General features: G+C 47.9%; 1 protein-coding gene across 1 annotated transcript; it reads left to right on the top strand.

Moving 5' to 3' along the window:
- The first annotated feature begins 3,048 nt into the window (after nt 1–3,048).
- LOC125520155 (coronatine-insensitive protein homolog 1b) lies at nt 3,049–6,577 on the top strand. The gene is made up of 3 exons (XM_048684991.2): nt 3,049–3,772; nt 5,043–5,505; nt 5,597–6,577. The coding sequence occupies exons 1-3, from the start codon at nt 3,264–3,266 to the stop codon at nt 6,401–6,403; spliced, it is 1,779 nt and encodes a 592-aa protein (XP_048540948.2). The 5' UTR covers nt 3,049–3,263; the 3' UTR covers nt 6,404–6,577.
- Nucleotides 6,578–26,299: the final 19,722 nt, after the last annotated feature.

The raw sequence follows: 26,299 nt of genomic DNA, 5'->3' as shown, positions 1-26,299 counted from the left end.
TTGTTGGTGAAGAACATTGTCGTTTTGTGGTGACATGAGATGGTTGGTGCAGATATGGCCGTTGCCGCAGTTTGCCGCTTATGGATCAGATTGCTTTGGGCCTTTTTCATTTTCTTTTCTCGTCGATGCATAACTTTGGTCTTATGACTTTGCTAGCTGTTAGCGTGTTTGTGTGTGTTGGTGTTCGCTGTGTGGATCCTAACTATGCAGGTGTGTGCTTATAGTGTTTGTATCCTTTTGATGCCCCATTTAAAGCAAATAAAATCCACCATTTGTCGAATAAGATAGGAAGATATAAGACAGAACAAACGACTAAGAGTCTAGGCCGTGTTTGGTAGTTTTTTTGAGTATTTGGAGAATACTATTTTTTTTAGAAATCACAGTTTTAGAAAATTTTGAGGCATTTGACACCAATTAAACACTACTTCTATAAACTATAGTATCCCGAACACCATGCTTTTTTTTTTTGTATCTGAGAAAGAGGCCTCAACCTCCATTTTGTAAACGAAGTTAGAAAAGCCAGGGTATATAAAAAAACTGGAGTATTCTGTTCAAGCATTGGAATAACGAGGTTTTAGATTACTACAGTTTTGTAAAAACTTGTTGCCAAACTAAGCCTAAAGTGAATAAACATAGTATTCACCAGCATCTAGGTATTTCTTAAAATGTTCAGTACTACCGTCGAGGATTCCGCAAACTAAAGATAAGCATGGACATTTTGTATTTTAAAAATAAATAATAAAATTAATATTTTGCTTCAGAGCTTGGAGTCTATTTTACATGTGTCAATTAGGGCTTGTTCGGACTTTCTATAAGACGATGGCTACATGTTAAGACAATGCATACCGTCCCCTCATAAAAAAACATGTTGCATACATAGTTCATTATAAACTTACATATGTCATGCCTTTCAAGCTTTATCATAAAAAGAACAAGTAAAGAAACACATATTTGTGAGGTATTGTCTAATTAGATCATGCAAGAACACTTTTACGTCTACGTTTTTTCCTAAGGTAAGAATTCAATTAACCGGTGCCAGAAGGACAACACTACGAGAGTAGAACCAAGGAACAATAAAAACCAAATCCATATACCATTTCTAGGTAAATTTAAAATCAAGAGATGCCACTTGATTTTGGTTCCATCTGTCTACGTCATAATATAAAAACACATCATTTAACAATGCCTACAATTTTCTACATGTAAATATCGTTATGTGCTACTAGGGTTGCATCATTTCATCTCCAAATGTCTAAGAAGATAACATCGGCGTCTTGTTTTTCTTATAACAACCCTATCATACTGTCACAACTGAACCAAAACAACATGACACGTGGACATTTTGTATTTGAACTATAAACAATAAAATAAAATATGTCTCTCTAGAGCTTGAAGTCTATTTTCTTAAGATACATCACGGCTTGTTTGAACTTTCTATACACGGCCATGACTAGAAGTTAAGATGTTGCACAAATCATTCATGAAAAAGTTTAGCTCTTATTGCAATACCCATCATAATCTATCTTTTCATGAAGTTACACTTGTCATGCATTTCAGGCTTGTAATAGAAATATGAGTAAATCGGTAGACCTATCTGTAAGACATGGCCTAATTGATCACTCCATGCAAAATGTTACTCCCTCCGATCCAAAAAAGTGGCATGATTTAGTTCAAATTTGAACTAAAACCACAACATTTATTTTGGATCGAAGGGAATACATATTTTGTGTACATTGATAGCTACATGATGTTGTGCATCTTTCATGGTCTTATTAGAAAACTTTCAAGTAGTTGAAAATGGTAACCGTGTGCTTTCTTGGGCTACAGGTGCCATCAGGGGCATAGCCAGGCCCCGGCTACTAGGGCCATGGCCTTGGGCATGGCTCTACAATCCTTCGTAAACTGTAGCTATTTTTGACACTGTAGCTACGAGGGTTGGCCCGAGGCGTAGCCCAGCCCTGGCAACGCCACTGGGTGTCATATATTTAAACTATAAATGAAACAAATATATCTATATCTCGAGAGCTTGGAGTCTATTTTCGTATGACACACTAGGACTCATTTGAACTTTCTACACATATCCATGGCTAGCTGTAATACGCCGCTTTAAATCTTTCATGCAAAAGGTTAGTTTAGAGAATAACATATTTTGTCGTAGTTACAGTTGTCATGTGTTTTAGCTTAGCATAAAAGTATGAGTAAAAACAAAACACCTATCTGTCAAGTGTTGTCTAGTTCAATCACGCTGTCCGCGGCACATGTTATGCTATTCATGTATATTGATAAGTGCATGTTGTAAAGTTACCAACCGTATACAGAAAAACTCCATACTAAAAACACTCAAGTAGATGAAAATGATGACCCTAGACTATCTTTACCTTGCAATTATAGGTGTCATACATTTAAAGAAATTAAACTACACAATTGTGATCGAGCCAATTCAAGCGAAGTTATAACACTACAATGGTTACATTTTTTCCTGTCAGGATGAGAATAGAATTAATCGATGCTAAAACGACCTCTCCCTCCGTTCACAAATATAACATGTTTTAAATATTTTTCTAAATCAAATGTATATAGACATATTTGATGTATTTGTTCATCCATTCCGGTCCGTATGTAGTCCACATTGAAATATCCAAACCATTTTAGCACCAAATTATGAATGGAGGGAGCGGTGCATTTTTGGGGATAAAAGTTAAACAAGGATAAAACCAATTGACGTTAAAACCCTACCACTTTTCGGCGGTAAATCTAGGATCAAGAGACGCCACTGAGCTCCGCGCTACTGGAAAGGTGCAAGGCTCATGACAATGATCGACATCAACTAACTCTCACGTGGCGCAGCTGCTATCGCAGCCCCCCTTCTTCAAGGCCACCATCATCGCGGGGTAGCCGAGACCTGACCAGCCGGCGACAGGGGGCGCCCCACCCTGCGGTGTTGCGGGGTGTGTCAGCGTGTGTGCCCGGAGCAATTCCCCGCCGGACCCCGAGCCGACGTGGCGCGGCTGGATCGCGCAGAAGTAAGCTTCCCTTTCGCCAATCCACATCCCCCAAGTCCTCCCCACACTCCTCCCTCCCTCCCTCCCTCCAATAATTCTCTTCTCTCCTCCTCCTCTCCGCCCCCGCACCACCACCATCGGAGAAAAGCCAGCGGGAAGCGGGGAGGGAAATCAATCCCCATGCCCCCGCCCCTCCTCGCCGGACCAGATCCCCGGCGGGCCGGCGCGGAGCCGTAGGCGGGGACCGGCCCCGCCCGGCCGATGGGCGGGGAGGCCCCGGAGCCGCGGCGGCTCAGCCGCGCGCTCAGCCTGGACGGCAGCGGCGTCCCGGAGGAGGCGCTGCACCTGGTGCTCGGCTACGTGGACGACCCGCGCGACCGCGAGGCGGCCTCGCTGGCCTGCCGCCGCTGGCACCACATCGACGCGCTCACGCGGAAGCACGTCACCGTGCCCTTCTGCTACGCCGTGTCCCCGGCGCGCCTGCTCGCGCGCTTCCCGCGCCTCGAGTCGCTCGGGGTCAAGGGCAAGCCCCGCGCCGCCATGTACGGCCTCATCCCCGACGACTGGGGCGCCTACGCCCGCCCCTGGGTCGCCCAGCTCGCCGCCCCGCTCGAGTGCCTCAAGGCGCTCCACCTGCGCCGCATGGTCGTCACCGACGACGACCTCGCCGCCCTCGTCCGCGCCCGCGGCCACATGCTGCAGGAGCTCAAGCTCGACAAGTGCTCCGGCTTCTCCACCGACGCCCTCCGCCTCGTCGCCCGCTCCTGCAGGTACTGCCGCAACTTCTCTCGATTCGCTATCTTCTATCGCGCTCTGATCTGCGAGTGGGAGAAGTAACAGGCCCGAATTGGGCTTCGCCAGGCAGGGATACAGTGACTGGATGCAGAATCCAGCGGCCGCTTAGTTGATGTCCCGAAGTAGCAGGGGCAATGATAGAGCACCGGGCTAAATATCCATTTCCCTAAGTAGAAACTTGTTCTACGGCGGGGCAATGTTTACCCAAAGCAGCTCGAGATCTGGACGCCCATTATACGGCCCGTACTCTCCTAGCATGAACGATGATGGTGCGACCATAGCAAAGCAGAATTCATTGCCCCTGCTTACAGTTACTCCATTGGTAATTTGCATGGCTGGCGTTCGTTGCCTTGTAAGCGTAGCGTATCTACCTTGTGCCTTTTGCTTCCTTCATAATTTGATTGATTGAACGCCCTGCATTCCGGTTGTTGATGATGTTGCATAAGAGTCCATTTCACAGCATTTATTACCCCAAGCAATTTGCAAGAGGTCACCGAATCTGGCAGGAACAAAGTGTGAGGTAGCCGGATGCCAAAGCAATAGTGATTGACTTGACCAAAGCTCGCTCGTCTTTTACTGGAATCGTACCGTTGTAGTACGGAATTAATATTCAAGTTGTTTCTGTTACTACCAGTGTCAGGGTGACCATGTTTATATGCCTTTTCAGTTCCTTTTTCAAATTTGCTCTAGTTTGATAATCCTGAGGAGGGAGCTTTGGATACGTTCTATGAAAGAACTAGTGTTACAAAATGTAAATATACAATAAATCTGGTTGTTATTCGTTACTGAGTGTATTCTGAACGAACCAATTGAAGTAAGCAAATTAAACAAAACAGCTATTTAAGGTTGTGCCACCATGTTAACCCATTTTGACATATTGAGTACGTACTAAAAGGTCATCTAAATGAACCCCAAACTTAGTAAGCTACAAATGCTTCGAATGTTTCATACATGCCACTGCAAAGAGCAGAGTGGCTTCACTCTGAAGACTACCAAGTACCCAGCTGCTTAACAAAAACAACCTGGGCTCTAGAATATGCTAATTTACTTTTGTATTTATCTAAGAGAGTAATACATTTTTTACTTAATAAGTAATATTAACTGTGGTACATTTATAGTCCGTCTTCATTTGTTTCTCTTTGTTGCACTCCTTTATTGCATGACCACCCTGTTTTTGCTTATTTTGGTGCATTGTTAGTATCATGATAAAATCACTGCACTAACGTGTTGCACGAAATTGAGCAGATCACTGAGAACTCTGTTTCTGGAAGAATGTACAATTACTGATAATGGCACCGAATGGCTCCATGACCTTGCTGCCAACAATCCTGTTCTGGTGACCTTGAACTTCTACTTGACTTACCTCAGAGTGGAGCCAGCTGACCTCGAGCTTCTCGCCAAGAATTGCAAGTCACTAATTTCGTTGAAGATTAGCGACTGTGACCTTTCAGATTTGATTGGATTTTTCCAAATAGCTACATCTTTGCAAGAATTTGCTGGAGCGGAAATCAGTGAGCAAAAGTATGGAAATGTTAAGCTTCCTTCCAAGCTTTGCTCCTTCGGACTCACCTTCATGGGGACAAATGAGATGCACATAATCTTTCCCTTTTCTGCTGTACTCAAGAAGCTGGATTTGCTGTACAGTTTCCTCACCACTGAAGATCATTGCCAGCTCATTGCAAAATGTCCAAACCTACTCGTTCTTGCGGTAATGGCGGTGCTTGTACATTACTACATTATGAAGGTATTCAACTACCGATCTTTTTCATTGTAACTAATATCCTAAATGTGATTTACAGGTGAGGAATGTGATTGGAGATAGAGGATTGGGGGTTGTCGGAGACACATGCAAGAAGCTACAAAGGCTCAGAGTTGAGCGAGGGGAAGATGATCCTGGCATGCAAGAAGAGGAAGGCGGAGTTTCCCAAGTAGGCCTAACAGCGATAGCCGTAGGCTGCCGTGAACTGGAAAACATAGCTGCCTATGTGTCCGATATCACAAATGGAGCCCTGGAATCCATCGGAACGTTCTGCAAAAACCTCCATGACTTTCGCCTTGTCCTGCTCGACAGACAAGAGACGATAACAGAATTGCCGCTGGATAACGGTGCCCGCGCGCTGCTGAGGGGCTGCACCAAGCTTCGGAGGTTCGCTCTGTACCTGAGACCAGGGGGGCTTTCAGATGTAGGCCTCGGCTACATCGGGCAGCACAGCGGAACCATCCAGTACATGCTTCTGGGTAACGTCGGGCAAACGGATGGTGGGTTGATCAGTTTCGCAGCCGGGTGCCGGAACCTGCGGAAGCTTGAACTGAGGAGCTGCTGCTTCAGCGAGCGGGCTCTGGCCCTCGCCATACGGCAAATGCCTTCCCTGAGGTACGTGTGGGTGCAGGGGTACAGGGCCTCTCAGACCGGCCGCGACCTCATGCTCATGGCGCGGCCCTTCTGGAACATCGAGTTCACGCCTCCCAGCACGGAGACCGCGGGCCGGGTGATGGAAGACGGGGAGCCCTGCGTTGACAGGCAAGCTCAGGTGCTGGCGTACTACTCCCTCTCTGGGAAGAGGTCCGACTACCCGCAGTCTGTTGTTCCTCTGTATCCTGCGTGAGTGTAAATACATTAAGCCGGTATGGTGTCTCTCTGGGACGGCCCCTGGCTGGCTGGCCCTCTGCGCTTCTCGGGCAATAAGGATGTTTGTATGTGGGTATTGTATGGGTCTGGATCTGGTAGATTTTCTAGCTGCTGTGTACTGGAATAAGCGCATTGGTATTTTTGCCTGGTACTCCTATCTAATCCTAGGAAGATGTATACTACAGTACTAAGGACCATTGTGCGAGTGCAACTGTGACACCATTGCGCTTGCTTCGCAGGCATAAGCTGCCTGGTTTTCGCGGCCTGCGCAAGATTTTCTCTGTTGTACTACATGTAGATGCTCCGCCACGTTTGGCTTCGCTGCCGGTGAGCCGGCGAGGTTTCGGTTCGGTAGTTCTACGCCAAGCATTGTATAATGTAACTGGAGCTGCCGTGGCTTTGGCATCACTAAGCGAAAAACGCGACAGCGATCCAGGACCGGCGGATGAACTATGCAGCAGCAAGAAGCCACAGTTCTGTGATTGATCAGTAGTAGCTTAGCCCAGGAAACAAGCTAGTTTTGGCAGGTAGCACGTGACGGTGACAAGGATGCCCTCGTCGGCATCGCCCAAAACTCTAACGTATGTATCCACGTAATGCACGCACCACATGGATATGGTCGGCGTCTTCGCGTGCTCCAAAGATAGAAGAATATCTATCCGGATCAGAAAGAAGAGAAAAGAATGCAACTGCATCTACCAGTCCGGGGCCATGTTACTGCTGATTCTACCGGCGCAAATCAAGAGGGTAGATGCCTTTCATCAAACGCACCATGTGACTTAGAGTAAATCCAACGCGCCAACCTAGATTGTCCATGTGTGTCTGTTTATGTCCAAAAGGATAAAAACACCGGCTCAATGTGCTGACCCAAATCCAAAAGCCGTCTGCTCATTATTCGTCTGGACGCATTTGTAGCTTAAATTTGCGTCCGATTTGCGTCCGTGTGAAAACGAGACGGACGTGCCGCGTGTCCGCTCGGTGGCTAATTTTTTAATAATACATTTTTTTAATTTTCAGAAATAATACACCGTTTTGATATTTTTGACAAATAATATGGCATCATCTTCCTGGAGAATGACTGGACCTAATCGTCTTCTTGGAGGATGACTGAGGACGATTAGGGTCCAGTCGTCCACCATGAAGCTGACTGGGCAATCGTCTATAGGGTTGGGCACCAGACGTCTTGCAGGAAGATGATAAGTTGCAGTCGTCTTGCAAGAAGATTATTAGTTGCAGTCGTCCACAAGAAAGATTATTATTACTAATCGTCCATCAGGAAGATGATTAGTTCCAGTCGTCCACCAGGAAGATGATTAGTTCCAACCGCATACATAGGTAGCATACGCACGTCTCTCGCGTACATAGATAGATATAGTGGCAGACAAGCATCAGCCACGTCGTCCGGCACGTCGTGGAGGTGGTGTAGGCGGCGTCGGCCACAGATACATGTGGGGTGCCCGAACGTTACGGGGAGGAAGCTCAGACCATGCCTGGTCATGCCGTGTTTCCCGTGTGGGAGGTGGTGCAGGAGTCATATATGTCCATCCACTCGTTGTGCTGCGACAAGAAATCCTGTCTGTTATGCCCACTTTCATGGTCACTATCCCACCCGGATCCGGACATAGACGCGTCATGTCCATACGGCTGATATCCGTAGGACCCTGTTCGATGGACGAACATAAGTAATGATGAAATACATAGGCCCAATTGATATTCACAAGAATAAATATGAAGAAACATACCTGTATGCGGAGGTCGTGGCCGAAACACGTAGGCAGACGTGGGATCCGGCTGGTGCTGCCACGCCGAACTACCGGCCTGGTCAGGAGGTGGTGGCCTGGCCGTCCACTGCTCTGCTAGACGTGGACGCGGATCATGTCGGTGATGTGTGGGTTCGAGCTGACCAGTCGAGTGACGCGACGGCTGCTGGTGCTTGGAGTGGCGGGGGGGGGGGGGGGTGCTGGTGAAGTACGTCCGAAGTGCGTGTGCACGTAATAGCCCGATACACAGATCGTACTTTCTCCTTAATGCGCGACATCCATGTCTGGACCTGAGCCCGAGGAAGCATTAGAGGTGCAGACGACAGTGAACGCTGAAAGGTGGACACCTCCTCGCCAAGTCCGCGAGTCAACTCAGCCTAAAATTGTGAGGACGATTATTACGTGCGCACGACAAAGTATGTATGGACTACTTGCATTATATGAATAGAATATATCTTACCGCTTGCTGCCTAGAGCCCGAAGTATCATAGCTCGGGTACATATCCGCCGTATTAGGGGCATGTATCTCATCTAGGTGATTGTGATGAACGATGCATAACCGTGTTCCGGTCATGTACCGTTGCAGATAGAGATTGAATTCGTCCATATCAAAGTTGTGATTCTCGTGCCACAAATGTGTGCTCGCAGTCTTCCATTGTGTAACGTACGGCTGAACCCTATGTAGCCACTCAGTAGCAGTCCTGTTGATCCCCTTCTTTGTGATCCTAAAATTTTGGTGTTCGTTGAATAATTAACTAACAGCTTAACTATGGACAATTTTGAAGGACATTGCAATATTAATAACTAGACAGTACCTGTGGATGTCTCTGTGCAGTGGGGCCTCTATAGGGGGAGGTGTCTCCAATTGCAGAAGACCAAATTGCCTCATAACCCTCTATTGGGCCATCTCCTCGACGAAGACATCGAAGATGATCTTTGATTTCGTCATCCAATAATCAGCATCTCTTGTGCATAGCACGGACAAACCACCGGGGTATCTTGCATCTATGGCTTCTTGCGTGTACGACTGCCAAATCACCCAAGTGTACGCATCAAACTGCACGTTTAATGCCGTGTAAGCTCGTCTAGTCTGATCAGCAGCAAAGCGTCTCTGCAGAAAACAAAAGTTAGATTGAACCCTAGTGTACAAAACGAACAAAACTTAGATTGTGACATACCCTGCGACGTGTCCAACTCAGACCAAAGGTAGGCATGTCGATGCCGTCAGCATCGAACATGATATCCATAGGCTCATCAACACGTACGTCTGGCCGTCCTACGGAGAACCTCTCCCACGACCATAGTTGCGGAAATAGGGGGCATCCAAGAAGGGCGAACATGGGTGATGTAAGCTGGCAGGCGTTGCACATAGCTCGGTATGTATACGCTAAGATAGCCTAACCCCAACTCCTCTGTGTGATCTGATTCGGCATCTCAGCGCTCGTGATCTCAAGTGCAATAGGGATGTAGCTCGCGCTAATAGTGCTGACATGGCTCTCTGTGAACATCACCTTGCCGAGAAGCCACATTATATATGCCTCCAGACTTCTAGTGATCTATGTCGCATTCAACGGGACCCTTGGATACCCCGGGAACGTTTGGATCTGTTTTGAGCAAAGAGAGTATTAGTACATAGCGAAGGTATGTTCTATAAGAACAGTTGCAAGACAAATGAAACTTAAGCGGCAGGGGAACTAACCTGGAAATGGAGCAACCATTCATACTTAGGTCCGTGATTATCCGATGTCAGTGTCGGAGCTCGGTCATAAATACCCGTGAAACACTGTGCAATACCAAGCTGCCAATCATCCGGTGCCTCCAACGGTCCTATGGCGTGACTTGCCAACGGTAGGAGCCATCTCTCCCCAGCGGAAGTGAAACGTGTGGGTCACAGGTCTCCACCGGTCCACTAAGCATGTGAGCAAAGAGGCGTCGATGGCGAGGCATTTGGAGGTCTGCGTGGACTCAACCAGACGCGCGAAAGGTAAAATACTAGCCCATTTCAACCTGCATGTGAGGACAAATCAGTAGGTGTGTCTCATCCATATATTCTTGAAGGAAATAAGTAAAGCACGTCCGCTGAACCCATCCCTCGTGTATTTTCCAATCTTCCTTTTGAGTGCGAGTGACCAACGCATCAAGCTTGCGCTCAGAACCTATCGCAGCACGATGCTTTCTATCAATGTCCGCACTAAGAAACCCCATTCCCGCCATTCCTGCATATACAAATTTCAAACATAGTGTCAAACTTAATAAAATTTCAAACATAGTGCCAGACTTAATACAAATTTCAAACGTAGTGCCAGACTTAATACAAATTTCAAACGTAGTGCTAGACTTAATACAATTTTCAAACATAGTGCCAGACTTAATACAAATTTCAAACGTAGTGCCAGACTTAACATAAATTTCAAACATAGTACGAGAATTAATACAAATTGCAAAGATAGTGCCACACTTAATACAAATTTATAACTTAGTGCCTAGCTTCTGCCTCGACCTCTTCCTCCTCTTGCTCTTGCTCCTCGTCCCCGGTTCCCTCGTCCACGCCCAGTGACGAAAGTGGGACAATTAGTGTCCCTATGGCAAAATTCATTGCATAGAATACATTGCACAGTGGCACCTCCCGCTTCAGATTCATCCATATCATGCCGGATGCGCCAACATTGTCGCCTACCTCTACTTGTACGCATATTCTCTGGGTCTGGAATGTGCCGCCTTTCAACAGGATTAACGGTGTTGAAGTTACCCATTGAGCGAAATCCCAGCAACTCACCTGCCCAGGCATTGAGGACAGACTCTTTTAGAAAATATGGAGACACGAACGATATTGCGTCCATTCCAAACTGCCCGCAAGCAACAAGTACATGGGAGCATGGTAGGTGAAGCAACTTTGGTTTGTTGCATGTGCACTCACACGTTGGCCATACATCATTTCCAATTTTGACCTCATGCGTCCTTAGCTCATTTGCACAACCGAATTTGTTGTTAGCTAAGCGGACCTCAAACCTTCTTTCTTGATTACCAATGGGGACTACAATGTGTGACCTAGTTTTTTGAATCTTTTCTTCCATGTACTTCATAATTCTTTCACAGTAACGTGTGCTTGGGTTGTTCAAGATATGATGCTCTGCTTTTTGACGTCTATCTCTAAAAATACTTCATGGTGGCATAGAAAATACTCTCAACGATGGCTGTAAGTGGCAACGCCCTGTTTCCTTTGAGGACAAAGTTGTATGTTTCTGCGAGATTGGTATTCATGACACCATACCTTGCTCCATGTGTGTCATACAACAAAGACCACCTCTCTAGAGGCTCATGCTCTATCCACTGCTCGAAGGTTTTAATGGACCTCCTGAGCCTTCTCCTAGTACCAGGTGGGTCAAATACTAGCAAGTCACAAAGCCCAACAGGCTCCTCCTCCACAGCCGCTATTCTAGTTGCTAACTGTGCTGCTACTGCTTCCACATGTGCTCTGACAGCTGCATCTCTTGAAGCTTTCCTGTCCCTAACGTGTCTCTGCGTGCACACATTAAGTCTCACGTATCAAATTGTACTTCCATAGCTGGTTCTGTTTATAGAGTTTTTTGAACAAATTCATCAGGTTCTTATTTCTGAACTGAGAGAAGAAATTAGCCCCCAAATGGCGCATGCACCAACGGCTCTGCAAGTCCTGCCATGGAGTTTGTTCCTCAGGACTAGGGTTTGTCAGTGTCTTTATCGCACTGAGTATACCTGCATGCCTGTCATGAAGGATGCAGACATTGGGCTTATCCTTCACAACCGCTACTTTCAATTTCCTGAAGAACCATGTCCAACTTTCAATGTTCTCACTATCCACAAATGCAAAAGCGAGTGGTACTACTTGATTTTGTCCGTCTTAACCAATGGCTGTCAGGATCTGACCCTTGTACTTGCTAGTGAGAAAATTGCCATCTACACATATGACCGGTCGACAATGCCTAAAGGCTTTGATGCATACACCAAAAGAGAAGAACAGTCAATGCAGCACCCTCACAGTTGGGAACTCTGGCATGAAGAGGTCTTGGATGTCGACATACGTGCCAGGATTGCGGGCCTGCAGTGTCTGGAGGAGCTAGACAACAGAGTCATATGCATCGAAAAAACAACCAAATCTGGTCTCAAGCGCCCTATGCTTAGCCCTCCAAGCCTTGCCATAAGAAATTCTGTATTTGAACCCGACAAATACTTTTGTCTGGATAGCCTTAACTTCCATCGCTTTGCACTCCACTATCTTGCTGTAAAGCAACCGAGCAATAAGCGTGGATGAAAGGTTGGCATGATCTTGAGGGATGCAGGGAATAAGACATTTGTGATGAACCGGGTCAGTGATCACCCAACTTGTGCCATACTTAGGGAGATAGCACTACAAAAAAATACACTTCTGTGATGATACGTGTTTGTCATAGTAGGTCGCGTTTTCTGTCATGCATGTACATCCATGACGATTTTATGACAGAATCAAGATAGTCATACCTGTGCTGTCGTAGAAGTGTTCCATGACATTACCAAAATTATCATCACGGAAGTGTCCACTTCCATGACGATAAATCGCGCGTCACAGAAGTGCTTTCGTCAAGGGTGACCGACACGTGGCATCCACCATAACGGAATGTCGTTAAGCTATCGGGTCGGGTTTTGGATCCGATAACCCGTTAACAGCCCCGACCAATGGGGATTTTCCACGTGTAAAATCATCATTGGCTGGAGGAAACACGTGTCGGCTCATCGCTGGGACAGATGTCATCCACTCATTGGACAGAAGGCGCCTATGATACGTCGACACATGGCACGGCCCAACAGAGGCCCATTCCTATGAAAAGGCCGGCCCATTTGACTTGGTCAAAAGGTGGCGGGCCGGCCCATGGAAAGCCTGTTAACGGCCTGTTCGCATATAGCCCATTTACAACTCGCTAACCCAAGGCCCGTTACGCCCTATTTGAATTAGGCCCAATAGCGTCATCTGGGCCATCCAATATGATTCCAGCCCATTTTCACTTCTGGACCATGTATGGCCCATGACATCTTTCGGCCCATATGAGGCCCTATGTAACTCTTGGCCTATTAACGGCCCGTGGTGAAACTGGCCCGTTGTCGGTGTCAAAACTGGCGGATCTCGGGTAGGGGGTCCTGAACTGTGCGTCTAGGACGGATGGTAACAGGAGGCAGGGGACACGGAGTTTTACCCAGGTTCGGGCCCTCTTGATGGAGGTAAAACCCTACGTCCTGCTTGATTAATATTGATGATATGGGTAGTACAAGAGTAGATCTACCACGAGATCAGAGAGGCTAAACCCTAGAAGCTAGCCTATGGTATGATTGTATGTTGTGATTGTTGTCCTACGGACTAAAACCCTTCGGTTTATATAGACATCGGAGAGGGTTAGGGTTACACAAGGTCGGTTACAAAGGAGGAGATATCCATATACGTATTGCCTAGCTTGCCTTCCACGCCAAGCAGAGTCCCATCCGGACACGAGACGAAGTCTTCAATCTTGTATCTTCATAGTTTAACAGTCCGGCCAATGGAGATAGTCTGGCTGTCCGGAGACCCCCTAATCCAGGACTCCCTCAGTAGCCCCTGAACCAGGCTTCAATGACGATGAGTCCAGCGCGCAGTATTGTCTTCGGCATTGCAAGGCGGGTTCCTTCTCCGAATACACCGCAGAAGAATTTGAATACGAGGATAGTGTCCAACCCTGCAAAATAAGTTCCACATTCCACCGTAGAGAGAATAATATTCTCGCAGATCTAATTTGCTGGCTTGTTTTGGCAGCACGACGTTATGTCATGGCCCGGTGATTATTCGAACCGTTTCTTTTAACCAGCCCCGCACATAACGCGAGGCAGTTTTTCGACACGTCTTGTCAAAGCAGAGATCGTATCCCCTTATTACGGGATTCTCATCAATACGGGCATGGGTAACCCAACCGCGCCATCAATTGCGGCGCTTGGGGAATAAGCGAGTTTTACCAGGCAAGTGGGGACGCTTAGTTTCGTCCGCCCATATAAAGGGATAAGGATTCACCTTTCTAGCCACGCCTTCTTCCTCCTTTGCTCATCCGTTTTCGCACACTCGCGCTCCAGCGCCCAAGTCCGCACTTCCACCTCAACCTTCTCCAATCATGTCTGGAGCGGGAGGCAAGTGGATGGTCTCCTCCGTCATGGAGGGAGACATCAAGAAACTGAGGAGAGCCGGATACCTTCCCGACGACATCGCGCACCGGCTCCCAGATGAGGGGCAGCTCATCCCCACCCCCAGGCCGCATGAGAGGGTGGTATTCCTCACCCATTCCCTCCGTGGACTGGGATTCCCTCTCCATCCCTTTGTCCGGGGGCTCATGTTTTATTACGGACTGGATTTCCACGATCTGGCCCCGAACTTCATCCTCAACATCTCGGCGTTTATCGTCGTGTGCGAGGCCTTCCTCCACATCAAGCCCCACTTCGGCTTATGGCTGAAGACCTTCAATGTCAATCCAAAGGTGGTGGGCGGCCGCCAGGCGGAATGCGGAGGCGCCATGGTGGGAAAGATGCCCAACATAACATGGCTCGAGGGATCCTTTGTGGAAAGCATAAAGGGGTGGCAATCAGGGTGGTTCTATATCACCGAGCCGCGCGATCCCGCATGGGTAGCGGCCCTCGAGTTCCGATCTGGCTTCCCCATGCGGCTCACCTCCTGGAAAGAGAAGGGCCTGTCCTGGGGTAATTCGAAAGACCTGACCGGACTCCAAACATGTATTCAAAACATGGTGGACAAGAAGCTCAAGCTTGTCAACATAGTCCAGGTTATGCTCATCCGCCGGATACTCCCGTGCCAACAACGAGAGTTTACCTTGTGGGAGTTCAATCCGGCACAGCACCGGACTCTGAATAGGTTCTTCGACACGGCTCATGAAGACGCCTGGAGGGTGCTGTTCAAAAGTGCCGAGGTCCCTCCCCCTATTACTGAGGATCGCGGATTCAGCGCGAAGCGCCAAGCCAGTGCGGTAAGCTGCTTTACCTTTCACAGGATACTTATTTTTATATAGATTGAATCTATGCGGGATCTAAACTCTCGTACCTTTAACAGGACTAGCAGAAGATGGCCGGACAGATCGATTGTCCGGCTCCTTTGCCCGAAGGCCCCGCAAACGCTCTTCTGGCGAAGATGTTGACTCCGGCCCCTTATAAGGTGCCGGAGAAGACCAAGAAGGCCAAGGGAGCTCGAAGAGTTCCCGACGCCAGGCGTCGTCGGACTCACCGTCCGATGACTCTGCGGCGCACTCTTCCCCTGAAGACGAGGAAGAGGAAGAAGAAGATGCTCCCCCACCGACTGGGGGAGACAGAAAAAGGAAGGCCGCCCCAACTGGGGGGGCGAAGGGTCCAAGAAGGGAAGGACTCTCCTTCCGGACAGCTCCACCACCGCCGAGGAAGGCGAAGACGAGTGGTTGCCCAGGGCCAAGCCCCAGGGGAGATCGTAAGTATTCGGATACCAAAGTAACCCGTAAGATTCCTTGGTCGCACTGCTTTCTCTAATCGCCAAACATAATTACGCAGGCCGCCACGAGCCAACATCGAGGTATCATCGGACGGCTCCCTGGGCTCGTCGGACATGGATAGCGATCCAGTCCCGACCGCCACCTCCCCTCATCCTGCCGACGACGCTGAGGTGTTGTCTCAAGAGGCTCCGGATCGAGGGGAGACAGTCCCGGAGGCGCCTCAAGGCGGCCTTCCGGACTTCGGGAGCCGAGGGGACGGGGCCCCCGAGAGCTCCGAGTTCGGCCCTCAGCCAAACACCGCGCCGGACCCTCCAGCGGTTCCGGGCTCGGGCAGGAGGCCTCCTTCCAAGAGGGGCAAAACGCCTGTGCCGGTGACCTCTGTCCATCCAGAGGCGCCGGACAACCTGCTGGAAGCGCTTCGCAGCGCTTTCATCGACGAGGAGCACCGCACCATCATGAGTGCGGTGATCCAGAAGGTTCAGTCCGCCAAGAGCGGATTGACTGAAGCCTGTGCTAGCCTTCTAACAGGCTTCGAGGTAAGTGTTTTAAAATGTAGTAGAAATATTACCGCATAGACAGTAGCCCCTGATGCTTTGTTCGGTGTTCACAAAGAAAAGCCAAACATAGGATTAAATAATATCGCAGGAGTCTAATATAAGTATGTCAATATGCATATGCAGGCTTCGCTCCTGGCGTCCGCCGCACTAACTGCGGAGGTCGCCGTACTGAAGCAGGACCTCGATGGGTCCAAGAAGGAGCTCGAGGAGAACAAGGGTAAGTAATACCCCTTCTATAGATATGTATATAAAAAAAGATGCAATTGCAGAATGACAGGATCATTGTATGTTTGCCAGGGGCCATGACTGAGGTGGCGACCTTGAAGCAAGCGCTGACCAAGGCCGAAGATACAACGGCCAAGGAGCGCATCGAGCGAGAAAAGCACGAGGCTCGGGTGGGCGAGGTACAACAAGAGCTCTAGGCTCTCGTGACGAAGCATGAGGCGTTGGAGCTTGACTTGAAGACGCGAGAGTCTGAGCTTGCTGCAACCCATGAGAGCGCAAAGAGTGCCAAGGCCAAGGCCCAGAAGGCCCTTCAGGAGATCGACGCGATGAAGAAGATAGCGGCGGGTAAGGCTTTCTATATGCAAAGCAAGCATGTAAAAGTAAATTACCGATTACTTACCCGGATCCGGAGCTCTTCAGGAGCATTCACAGATTTTCCCCACAGTGTGTCCGATGCCGCACAATTTTACCAAGCCGAGGACGGAAGCTCGACGGAGAAGCTGTTCTGGTCTCAGTATGCTGAGGCCGAACATCCGGTGCCGATGAGCGACCAGCTGAAGCAGATGGTCGAGCTACATAAGGCGGCCGATCAGGCCATGAAGGGCTTTATAGTCCGGCTGTGGCCTGGCGACGCCCTTCCGAACAGCTTCTTCGGCCTGGCGAGGCGGCTTGTGGATGCCTGCCCATGGCTGGAGGTCGTCAAGCGATCTGTCTGCATTGAAGGTGCATGCCGGGCTTTCGCCCGTGTGAAATTGCAGTGGGTCAAGCTAGACGCCGTGAAGCTGATCAAGGAGGGGCTGCCGGAGGGCAAGGAGCACCGCCACCCCGAGATGATTTGGAGCTGATGCATATAATGCTATAAGTTCGGGGTGCCGCACTTGTGAAAGTGTTCAGACTTTTCACACCGCATGGTGGGGTATGTAAGCCCCTGGTGTATTGGCCGTACCAGAGTGTACGGTTGCAAGGCGTCATTAATGAACACATAGATATATATAACAAGAATGCAATAATAGTCGTAATGTCATGCATTGTTTATTGAAAAATTGCGTTAAAGCGGAGTGATACAGATAGTGCGATAAGCAAAGAGTAGGACTATGTCCCTTCCAAGGGCGAGCTGAGGAATAATATGAAATCTGTAATCAACCTGGGAATTCCGTTGTATAACGTAGCTGTCTGCCTCCTTGGTTGCTGCATCATGTGTTCGGCAATAGTGCTGCCGAACAGTATTTCCAGAGATTAAGGTCCTAAAAGAAAAAGAAAAATAACCAAACGGGAAGCCCCTAGTGCGGTTTAGGCCGTGTTTTGGGGCATGCCGTAGTTGTGCCCCCCTCCCCACCTGTGCCCATGGTATTTTTAATGCGTAATTATGTACGCGCGACACGAATATCGCCGTTGGGATGGGGTTGGGGTGGCCGCCATATTGCTACGCGAGCTCAGATCGCGCCAGGCAGTCTATTTGCCGATTGCCCCGAGCGCGCTTGAAGGTGTCCAGGCTTTGAAACGCTGAACTGGTTGATTGCCTTAAGAGGCTGCTTTGCGCTTCTGCTACGAGGGCCGCGGTGTGCTCCTCTGTTCGGAGGGAGCGCTCTGTGTTTCCATTGACTGTAATGACTCCGCATGGTCCTGGCATCTTGAGCTTGAGGTATGCATAATGCGGTACCGCATTGAATCTAGCAAATGCGGTTCACCCGAGCAGCGCGTGATAACCACTGCGGAACGGGACTATATCGAAGATTAACTCTTCGCTTCGGAAGTTATCCGGGGATCCGAAGACCACTTCCAGTGTGATTGAGCCTGTGCAATGGGCCTCTACACCTGTAATGACACCCTTAAAGGTTGTTTTTGTGGGTTTGATCCTTGAGGGGTGGAGGGGGGGTTGCCTTTGCGCCCACCATGGAACGGCGTCTGCATGAAATTTTATTGCCACGCAAGGCTCGTCTCTTTTGCTCTACATGATCAGTTCCATTGTGTATAATAACTGGCATGCATAGGAATAAAACATAGTGAGATTATGTAAGGAGTGCATGCACAAATCCAGAGTGATGGTAGCAAACTGTGGATAGACCCAAAACTAATGATAGCAGGCAGATAATAGATTTAGTTAAAAATACAGATAATGGCTCCTTTAATGTTTGTTTGCACCCAACATGAAACTCATAGTAGACACCGAAGATTAACCAAATAGTAGACAGATAGTACTGATTGCTGCCCCAATATGTACCCCACAACCATTTAAAAACTCAAGTTTCAGCATTAGTTTGGACCTGACTCGGAGTCTAATAGGTGAACACGACGATAATGTAGCATGTCATCATATTAAGCGACGCATAACGTAAGCAGACACGGAAGAGTGCGACCTCTCTTGCGGACCCGTGTAGTCCTCAAGGTCATCTGCTCAGTTGATGATGGTAATGCAGTTGTCGTGGCTGCCGGCAGCGGGGAAGAAGATCTGAGGCGGCGAAAGACAGTCTGGAGAGTGGATCCCTGCTGTGGTGAACCCTTCCGTCGTTGGAGCAGCTGAGCTGGGGTGGAACACAGCGCCGCAGGAGCAGGACAAAAACAACAAGGTTTTCTTTGACACATATCTGTAACAGAAGGAATTGAGTAAGGGCTTGTTTGAATTTGAGGATTCTAACAATGCAGGGATAGGAAATAGACAGGAATAGGATAGGAATGCACGTGCAAAACAGAGAATTTAAAAACATAGGATTTCTGCCAATCTGGGTGTTTGATTCACAACAATTGGAAGATCACAGGATGCAAAAAAGCATGGTGAGATTAAGTCAAACCACAAGAAAATGTACGGTTATAATGCTATTATGCTACTATCTCTTAGTCTTGTGCTTGATGAATAGGAATATGAAAAGGAGGAGAAGTGGAAATTAGAATTCCTACGATTTTTCTTTCAAGGAGACACTAAAGGAACAAATCCTACAGTTTTCCTTTGCACCAAATTCATGAAAAGTAGTACCATAGGAAACTTTCCAATTCCGATATTTTTCATTCACTTTTCCTTTCAAGCACTGGCGATTCTAGTAGGCAGGCTTGAGCAAGGAAAATCCTACACTAAAAAAATGTTTTTGTGCTACTTCTATTACTTTGGACCCAGGCCACTGCCATACTAGCTCAACCCCCAGGCCCATCGACAAATGCACAGCTCAAATGCGCAGAGATAAATAATGATGGCGTTCAAGAGAGTCCATCATGGATAGCTAAGTTGCCTGGTACCTCACTGCTTGTCATATAGTAGGATAAAATAATCGTATTTCCCATTACTACGAGTGCTCAGTGGACAATATATATAACATGTAGAGTAAAAAAGAGATGCAACAAGTGTACAACCTCTTTGGCGAAGCCATGTCGATCTCAGCGTGATTGGGTTGGCTGGTGAGGATGCTCCGGCTGACTTGGCTGACGGAGGAGGGGAAGAAGATCTTAGGTGTCTGGAGATGGAGCCGGAGGTACTGCTCCGCTGTGATGGAGGGTTTCGTCGTTGGAGCAGTTCCGGTGAGTTGTACGACGCCGAGGCTGAAGCAGGACAAGAGAGACAACGAACAACATTAACCTGAGTGGAATTCTAATAGGATCTCCAATACATTACGTAAAATACATAACCACAAAGTGCTAGATGTAAAATACATCAGCCGCTCATCTCTGAACTTAACTGTCGAAACTGAATTTAATTGTCGAAACTGAACTTAACTGTCGAAACTGAATTTTGCTGTCGAAACTGAACGCACTAGCAAGGTGAGGCTACACGTCGGTCGACTGACTTTTTCATCTCTGGTCAGTCGATTTTGCAGCCGTTGGGTACGAAATCAAGGGTCTACAGTTCATCTTCAACCTCCACCCCCCTGAGCCGCCAGCCACCACCGGCCAAACAGCAGCCCCCCGCCGCCCGCGGCCGGCGGTGCACCGCCCCGCCCGCCCCGAAATGTGCCCCGGCCATCCCTCTAGCCCCCCCGTGCCAAGCTTTTTCTCCGGCGATCCCCACGCCACCGCCCCGCCAACGCCCCGCCACCGCCGGTGACCACCGCCCCCATCCTGAACCCTAAGATAGATAGTGGGGTACCTTTCCGGCGAGCCCCCCTCCCCGCTGCGGCTGGTTCTTCCTTCACCCCGGCGAGCCCCCCACCCCCTAAAAATCGACTGACCCAAAAGTCGATTCAGTCGACTGAAGTGTAGCTAAATCGGAGCAGCATCGCAAGCAAGAGCAAGAGCGAGAGTAGCAGCGCGAGCAAGAGCAATAGCAAGAGCAGACCAGGCAGGGGACCGAGAGCTAAAGCAGCAGCTCCTACTGATGTGGACGTCGCTGCCGAGGGAGCGACGCCGTGGAGGAAGTGGCCGGCGACGCCACCGTGGATGGAGCCGCGCTGTGTCAGCTCGGGACCGAGCGCCGGAAGCACCGTGAGATCGAATCAAGAAGAAAATGTGGCGATTAGTGTACAACCTCTTTGGTGGCGCCAATTAGGTCGCAGCTTCATCCGAGGAAACGGTGATGATGATGCTCTTCCGGTGGTGCTGGTGAAGATGGTGGTGTGGGAATGGAGGTGGCATGAAAGACGAGGGAAACATCGGGGCAACTCCTTGGAGGTGGAGGACGGGGTGGCTGAACCGGCGGGACGATGAGATCAACGATGGATCCTCATCCGGTACGGTGGATGAGGGACGTCGAGGTGTTGCTGTGGACGACGTCGTCGGGGAAGAGGCTCCGGCTGGGTGGTGGACGGAGCAGGGTGTGGGGTTTCGTCACGGGTTTTCGCGGCCTCGGTGTACGAATGGGTGGGCGGATGGGATGGCAGTGGGGAACCATGGCTTAGAGACGTGCTTGTCCGAAATGTGGGGTAAGTTACGAAAGTACCCCCACCGATTTGAGGCGGTTTTTTCGGTTCAGGGGTACCACGGGCATTTCGCGTGTCGGGATTTCACAGGAGGTGGGAGTATTCGCGCGCGTTGTAATTTTGGAATAGCAAGGCGAGGGTTGAGATGGAGGGAGTTGTCGGAGCACAACGAGACAAAGATATATCTTAAATATTTCGGGCTAATAAGGCGCGGGTTGAAGAGGCGGGAGTTTCGTAGCACGATAGACAGAGACGCTATTTTGAATTTTCGGCATAAAAAGGCGCATCTTGAAATTTCAGAAGAACAAGCTTAATGTGTACCCAAAAAAAAGACAATTTGCACCTCAACACGCACAACACACACACAAACACCATTTAGACTAGAGTAAGGTACACGTGCATTGCACGCATGAGATTTGGCAACCAAATTATGAATAAATACCACATTATAGCATGCAAGCTTTGAGTCATATATGCATGCTGTAGATGTTCGTTTAATTCTTATAGTTCATTTCATTCAAAATCATCTAGTTTTTATAAGAAAGCTAATCTATTTTAAGATTCATGGAATTGTGCGTAGTAAGACATAAAGTAAAAAACAAATAATGGCAAATCATGTAGAAAAACATTTGGGCAATTCTGATACGGAGGATTCTAGAACAAATAAGAAGTGCTTGTGTTTTGATGTTTGTGCATTATGCTTAAGTTCAACCATGGAGTCTTCTAGATTATACATGTGGCGAAATCTGATGGGATCTAGATGATATCCAGCGGCCAGTAGTGCTCAAATTTGCCATCTTTGGACCATCGGATTCGCCTCATCCAACGACCATCTTTCAAAGGTAAAGTTACCCACACACAATATAAAAAAATATAATATATAATATATATAGGGGTATAGATATAGATATGTGATGCGAAAGCCGCCCATCATCTCCAATTAGAATAGTGTGTCCATGCACGGATGCGACGTGGCCAAATGATGTCTGCCATCGGTATCTCAAATTCAAACCAGTCTGACCTTGTTCAATGTGTATACATTACAACATGCTCGTTTCCAAACCACACCACGCAGATCTCCGTTATATTCATGCATGCATGGGTTTCAAACATCAGGATCTCTTATTCAAATATTTGAATTCAACTTTACATTGATTATGACCTCACCTATTCTTTTACACCCACACAGTAGTCTTCTCTTTATAATTGTACCACTAACTTTCTTTCGTGCATGCATGCACACACACTACCAGTCGGCATTATCCATCGCACGCTTGCAATCTTTTTCTTCAGGTCGGTCTCCCATGAAGGCACACACCCACACACATCCCCCTCTCCATCATATCGGGCATTCTTTATCTCTCACGCGTGCATGCGCAATGATCGATGTTCCTCTATGTATGTGTGTATATAGCTAGGTCTTTCATAGTTTTCCACACAAACCGATCAATCGATATATCCAGTGAGGTCTCACCCTCTTTCCCACGTCCACATCGATCAATCTATACCTCTCTATATAGGATTAACATATATAGCTAATACACCCACATTAATTATATATCCAACGGCCCCCTCTCATCATCCATGCCTTCCGCTTCATCTCTCAGACGCGTGCACAATGGCGAAGACAGCGGGTGGTAAGGGCCCTGCCCCCCTCCCCCCTAACATCACTATATATCGAGGCTAATATGAATGTGGTCATTAGACAATTGCTGCTAAAATGGTTTAAGTTCATGAATTGACCCTCCTCGTAAAGGATTAGCAATGCTTGGCCCCGTAGCTCATTTATTTTTCATGGCTCCGCCACTGCGCGCAACAGCGCACGTGTTCGCCCCCTCTCTCTAAATATCGATCTCGCACTTGTGCATTCCTTCATAGTCTCCCTCCACTCGGCCCCTCGCACCATCTTCTAGCCCCCACCGGATTTTGCCACATGTACAATCTAGCAGACTCCATGGTTGAACTTAAGCATAATGCACAAACCTCAAAACAACAGTGGTTCTCTTTTGTTCTAGAATCTTCCGTATCATAACTGCCCAACTTTTTTTCTAGTTGAATTGCCAATTTTTTTTACTTTATGCTTTACAACGCACAATTCCATGAATCATAAAATAGATTAAGGGCTTCTTTGATTCAGAGGATTCTCAAAGGAATTTTGGAGGATTCTAATCATTAGGAATTTTCCCTATCTTGGTTGTTTGATTCATAGGATTGTAAACCATAGGAATTTTTCCATATGATTCATTTGCACTAGATTTCATAGGAAACATCCCATCCACTCAAACCTCTTTGAAAGAATTCTGCGTTTTTTCTATGCACAATCAAACACTCGTACAATCCTGTAGGATTCAAGACGACATTCCACTATAATCCCATGTTTTTCCTATTCCCGCGTTCTTAGCTTTTTTATAAAAACTAATTGATTTTGAATGAGATGAACTATAAGAATTAAACGAAGGGCTACATCATGCATATATGACTCAGAGCTTACATGCTATAGTGTGGTATTTATTCATAATTTGGTTGCAAAATCTGATGCGTGCAATGCACGTGTACCTTACTAGTACTTCGAGTATGTGCAAAACACATAAATTAGAATACCAATGGCACGCTACACAGTGTCTCTCTTACAGTTCATGAAGCCACGTGGCACATGTGGAGGCGTTGTCGCGACCTCCTTGCGTGGATTGATCACAGTGACGTGCTGCTGGTTCCAGAAGAATGTACTCATCCTCCCCGAGCCATACTGGCGGTACATGCACGAAGCGAAGATGTGCACACACGCCACGCACGCACTCATTCCCTCGCACGCACACGCGGGTACACGGGCGGACGCAATTTTGTACCAAGATCCACCCCATGTGATAATTTGACGCGTGTAAAGTCGTTCACTTCATTGATGGTCAATTAATACAGCGCATGCAAATTGAGTGGACGTGAGGGCAGAAGAAAGACATTATTACTCCACTGCGCGCATGCAAGTAGTTAGATCGTGGGTTGCTAGTAGTACTTCCATTGGTCTCCTTCGTATTTTGTGCCAATTTTTGACAGTAACATAATATTTACGCATTTGAGCAATGTAGTACTTGAAATTTATGTTCCGCTAAACTCATCGGGAGCCGTTTCGGGCCTCGAAACCAAAACCATCAATTAATCTTTACCTTGTTCCCATCACATTCGAAATCCTGCTCACACCTACTAGTACGTACCAAACCTAAACGTGTTCCCACTATGTAGTTATTAGTACTAGTGCTAGTACTTAGGTTATAAAAAGGGGAACTACCTAACCAAAAATTACTCTACCTTTCCTCCTCATAAGTGCTTCTTCTTCGTCCGTCGTCGCCATGGCCGGTGAGTAGAGCTCTAGGTCGAGAACTACTCGTAACAAGGCAGCGACAACCAAGGCTGTGGAAAAAAAGAGAGGGCTCGCCGCCACGCAGAGACCTCGAAAGATCTCTCATGGGCAGGCGATGGCTCCCAGGAGCGCCCTAGCCGCGGAGGCGAACATGCCGAGCCAGCGGGGCTGGAGTCGTTATCCCTCGATGGCATGTCCGATCAGCTCAATAAGCACCTCAATAAGCAGAAGGAGTTCATCCAAGGCTTGACGGAGTTGCTGAAGGAGAGCCTCGACGACATGACCGCTGAGCTCAATCAGCAGGGAGAGTTGACCCCCGACTTGGTGATGCTACTGAAGAAGAGCATTGCCTTGGAGAAGAAGGCGACCGGTGAAATCCTGCAACTTCAGGAGGACAAGGAGAAGCTCTGCCACGAGATCGACCTGTTGAAGGAGAAGAACGCCGGCTGGAAGAAGCTGCATGAGAATAGTAGTTCCTCGATGAAGATGTTGCAGGCCCTCGTCATGGAACAGAAGGAGGAGTTGGCGAAGCTCCGCATCGAGCACCCGGTTGCTGTCAAGGTACGTAATGCGGTCGTGGAACAGATGATGAAGGCTCGCGTCGAGAAATCCCGCGTCATGGACAGAATGAAGAAGATGGCGGAGGAGACGCGCAAGGAGATGGAGGTCGTGGAGGCGATGAAGAAGCAGTTACGACTCCGCGGAGAATTAGATCATTTGGGGTGATAATCTTCCTTCTTCTTTTGCTCATGTGTTTCATCTTTTGCTTTGGGTGTTTCGTCGCACGTGTCACATTCTCTGCGAGGCATGAATAGAACAATGGTTTTTTTGAGGGAATGAATAGAACAATGCTAACAATGAGATGACTAGCAAATTAGATCATTTTTTATCGCCATATGGCACTGGGCTGCCGTGTTTCGTGCTCCTCCATCGCAGTACTACTCCAGTGGAAAACTTGAGTATACCGCACGGTTCTTTGCTCCTCCTCGATCTGGTCGTCGACGCATTTATATGAGAAGTAAAATCACAAGGCCCCGCCTTCCAGCAGTAATGAGCCGTCAAACCACAAAGGCCCTCGCCTCTCGTGAAACCGACCAAGCTAGACTGCCCCGCCCTCTAGCCTTTTAAAAAATGTATACTTTTGTACATCAGTAGTATCGATGGATTGCGCCATGGAGCAAAACTTGAAATTAAAAAAAGGGTGGTACATATAGAGAGCGCTCGTCGCCAAATTATGCATTTAGTACTATTAAAAAGGCTAGTCACAATAATGGTGTCCAGCACAACCCACCCCTCAAATAAAACTAAGAGGGTGCTTGGATACGTTTTAGTCCTATGACTAAAAGTAGTGGGACTAAAACATGCTAGCCTCGCCCATGCTTGGATCCAAATACTAAAAAGGCTGAAATCAAGTTAATGAGCATTTATTATCCTCCAAACCCTCCAATCCAGAACTCGCCTGTGTTAAAGGAGAGGAGTTAAATGAGTAGAGAGAGGACTAATCCACATTTTAGTAGGGGTATCCCTGACTAAATTTTTTTAGTTTCAAGACTAGTTTTAGCCCCTCTTTAGTCAGGGGTGCTTGGAACTTTAGCCTCTTAAAGAGACTATTTTTAGTCAGACTAAAATAAGT

Source organism: Triticum urartu, chromosome 1A (assembly GCF_056163025.1).
Source record: "Triticum urartu cultivar PI428250 chromosome 1A, HENAU_Tu73, whole genome shotgun sequence".
Taxonomy (NCBI): domain Eukaryota; kingdom Viridiplantae; phylum Streptophyta; class Magnoliopsida; order Poales; family Poaceae; genus Triticum; species Triticum urartu.
This window is presented reverse-complemented; position numbering and strand designations above follow the sequence as displayed.

Bases quoted from the DNA above. Each gene is read 5' to 3' on its own strand.
- LOC125520155 (XM_048684991.2), top strand. From the start codon at position 3,264: ATGGGCGGGGAGGCCCCGGAGCCGCGGCGGCTCAGCCGCGCGCTCAGC. The intron at 3,773-5,042 runs GTACTGCCGCAA...GAAATTGAGCAG, and splicing joins CTCGTCGCCCGCTCCTGCAG to ATCACTGAGAACTCTGTTTC. The intron at 5,506-5,596 runs GTAATGGCGGTG...TGTGATTTACAG, and splicing joins CAAACCTACTCGTTCTTGCG to GTGAGGAATGTGATTGGAGA.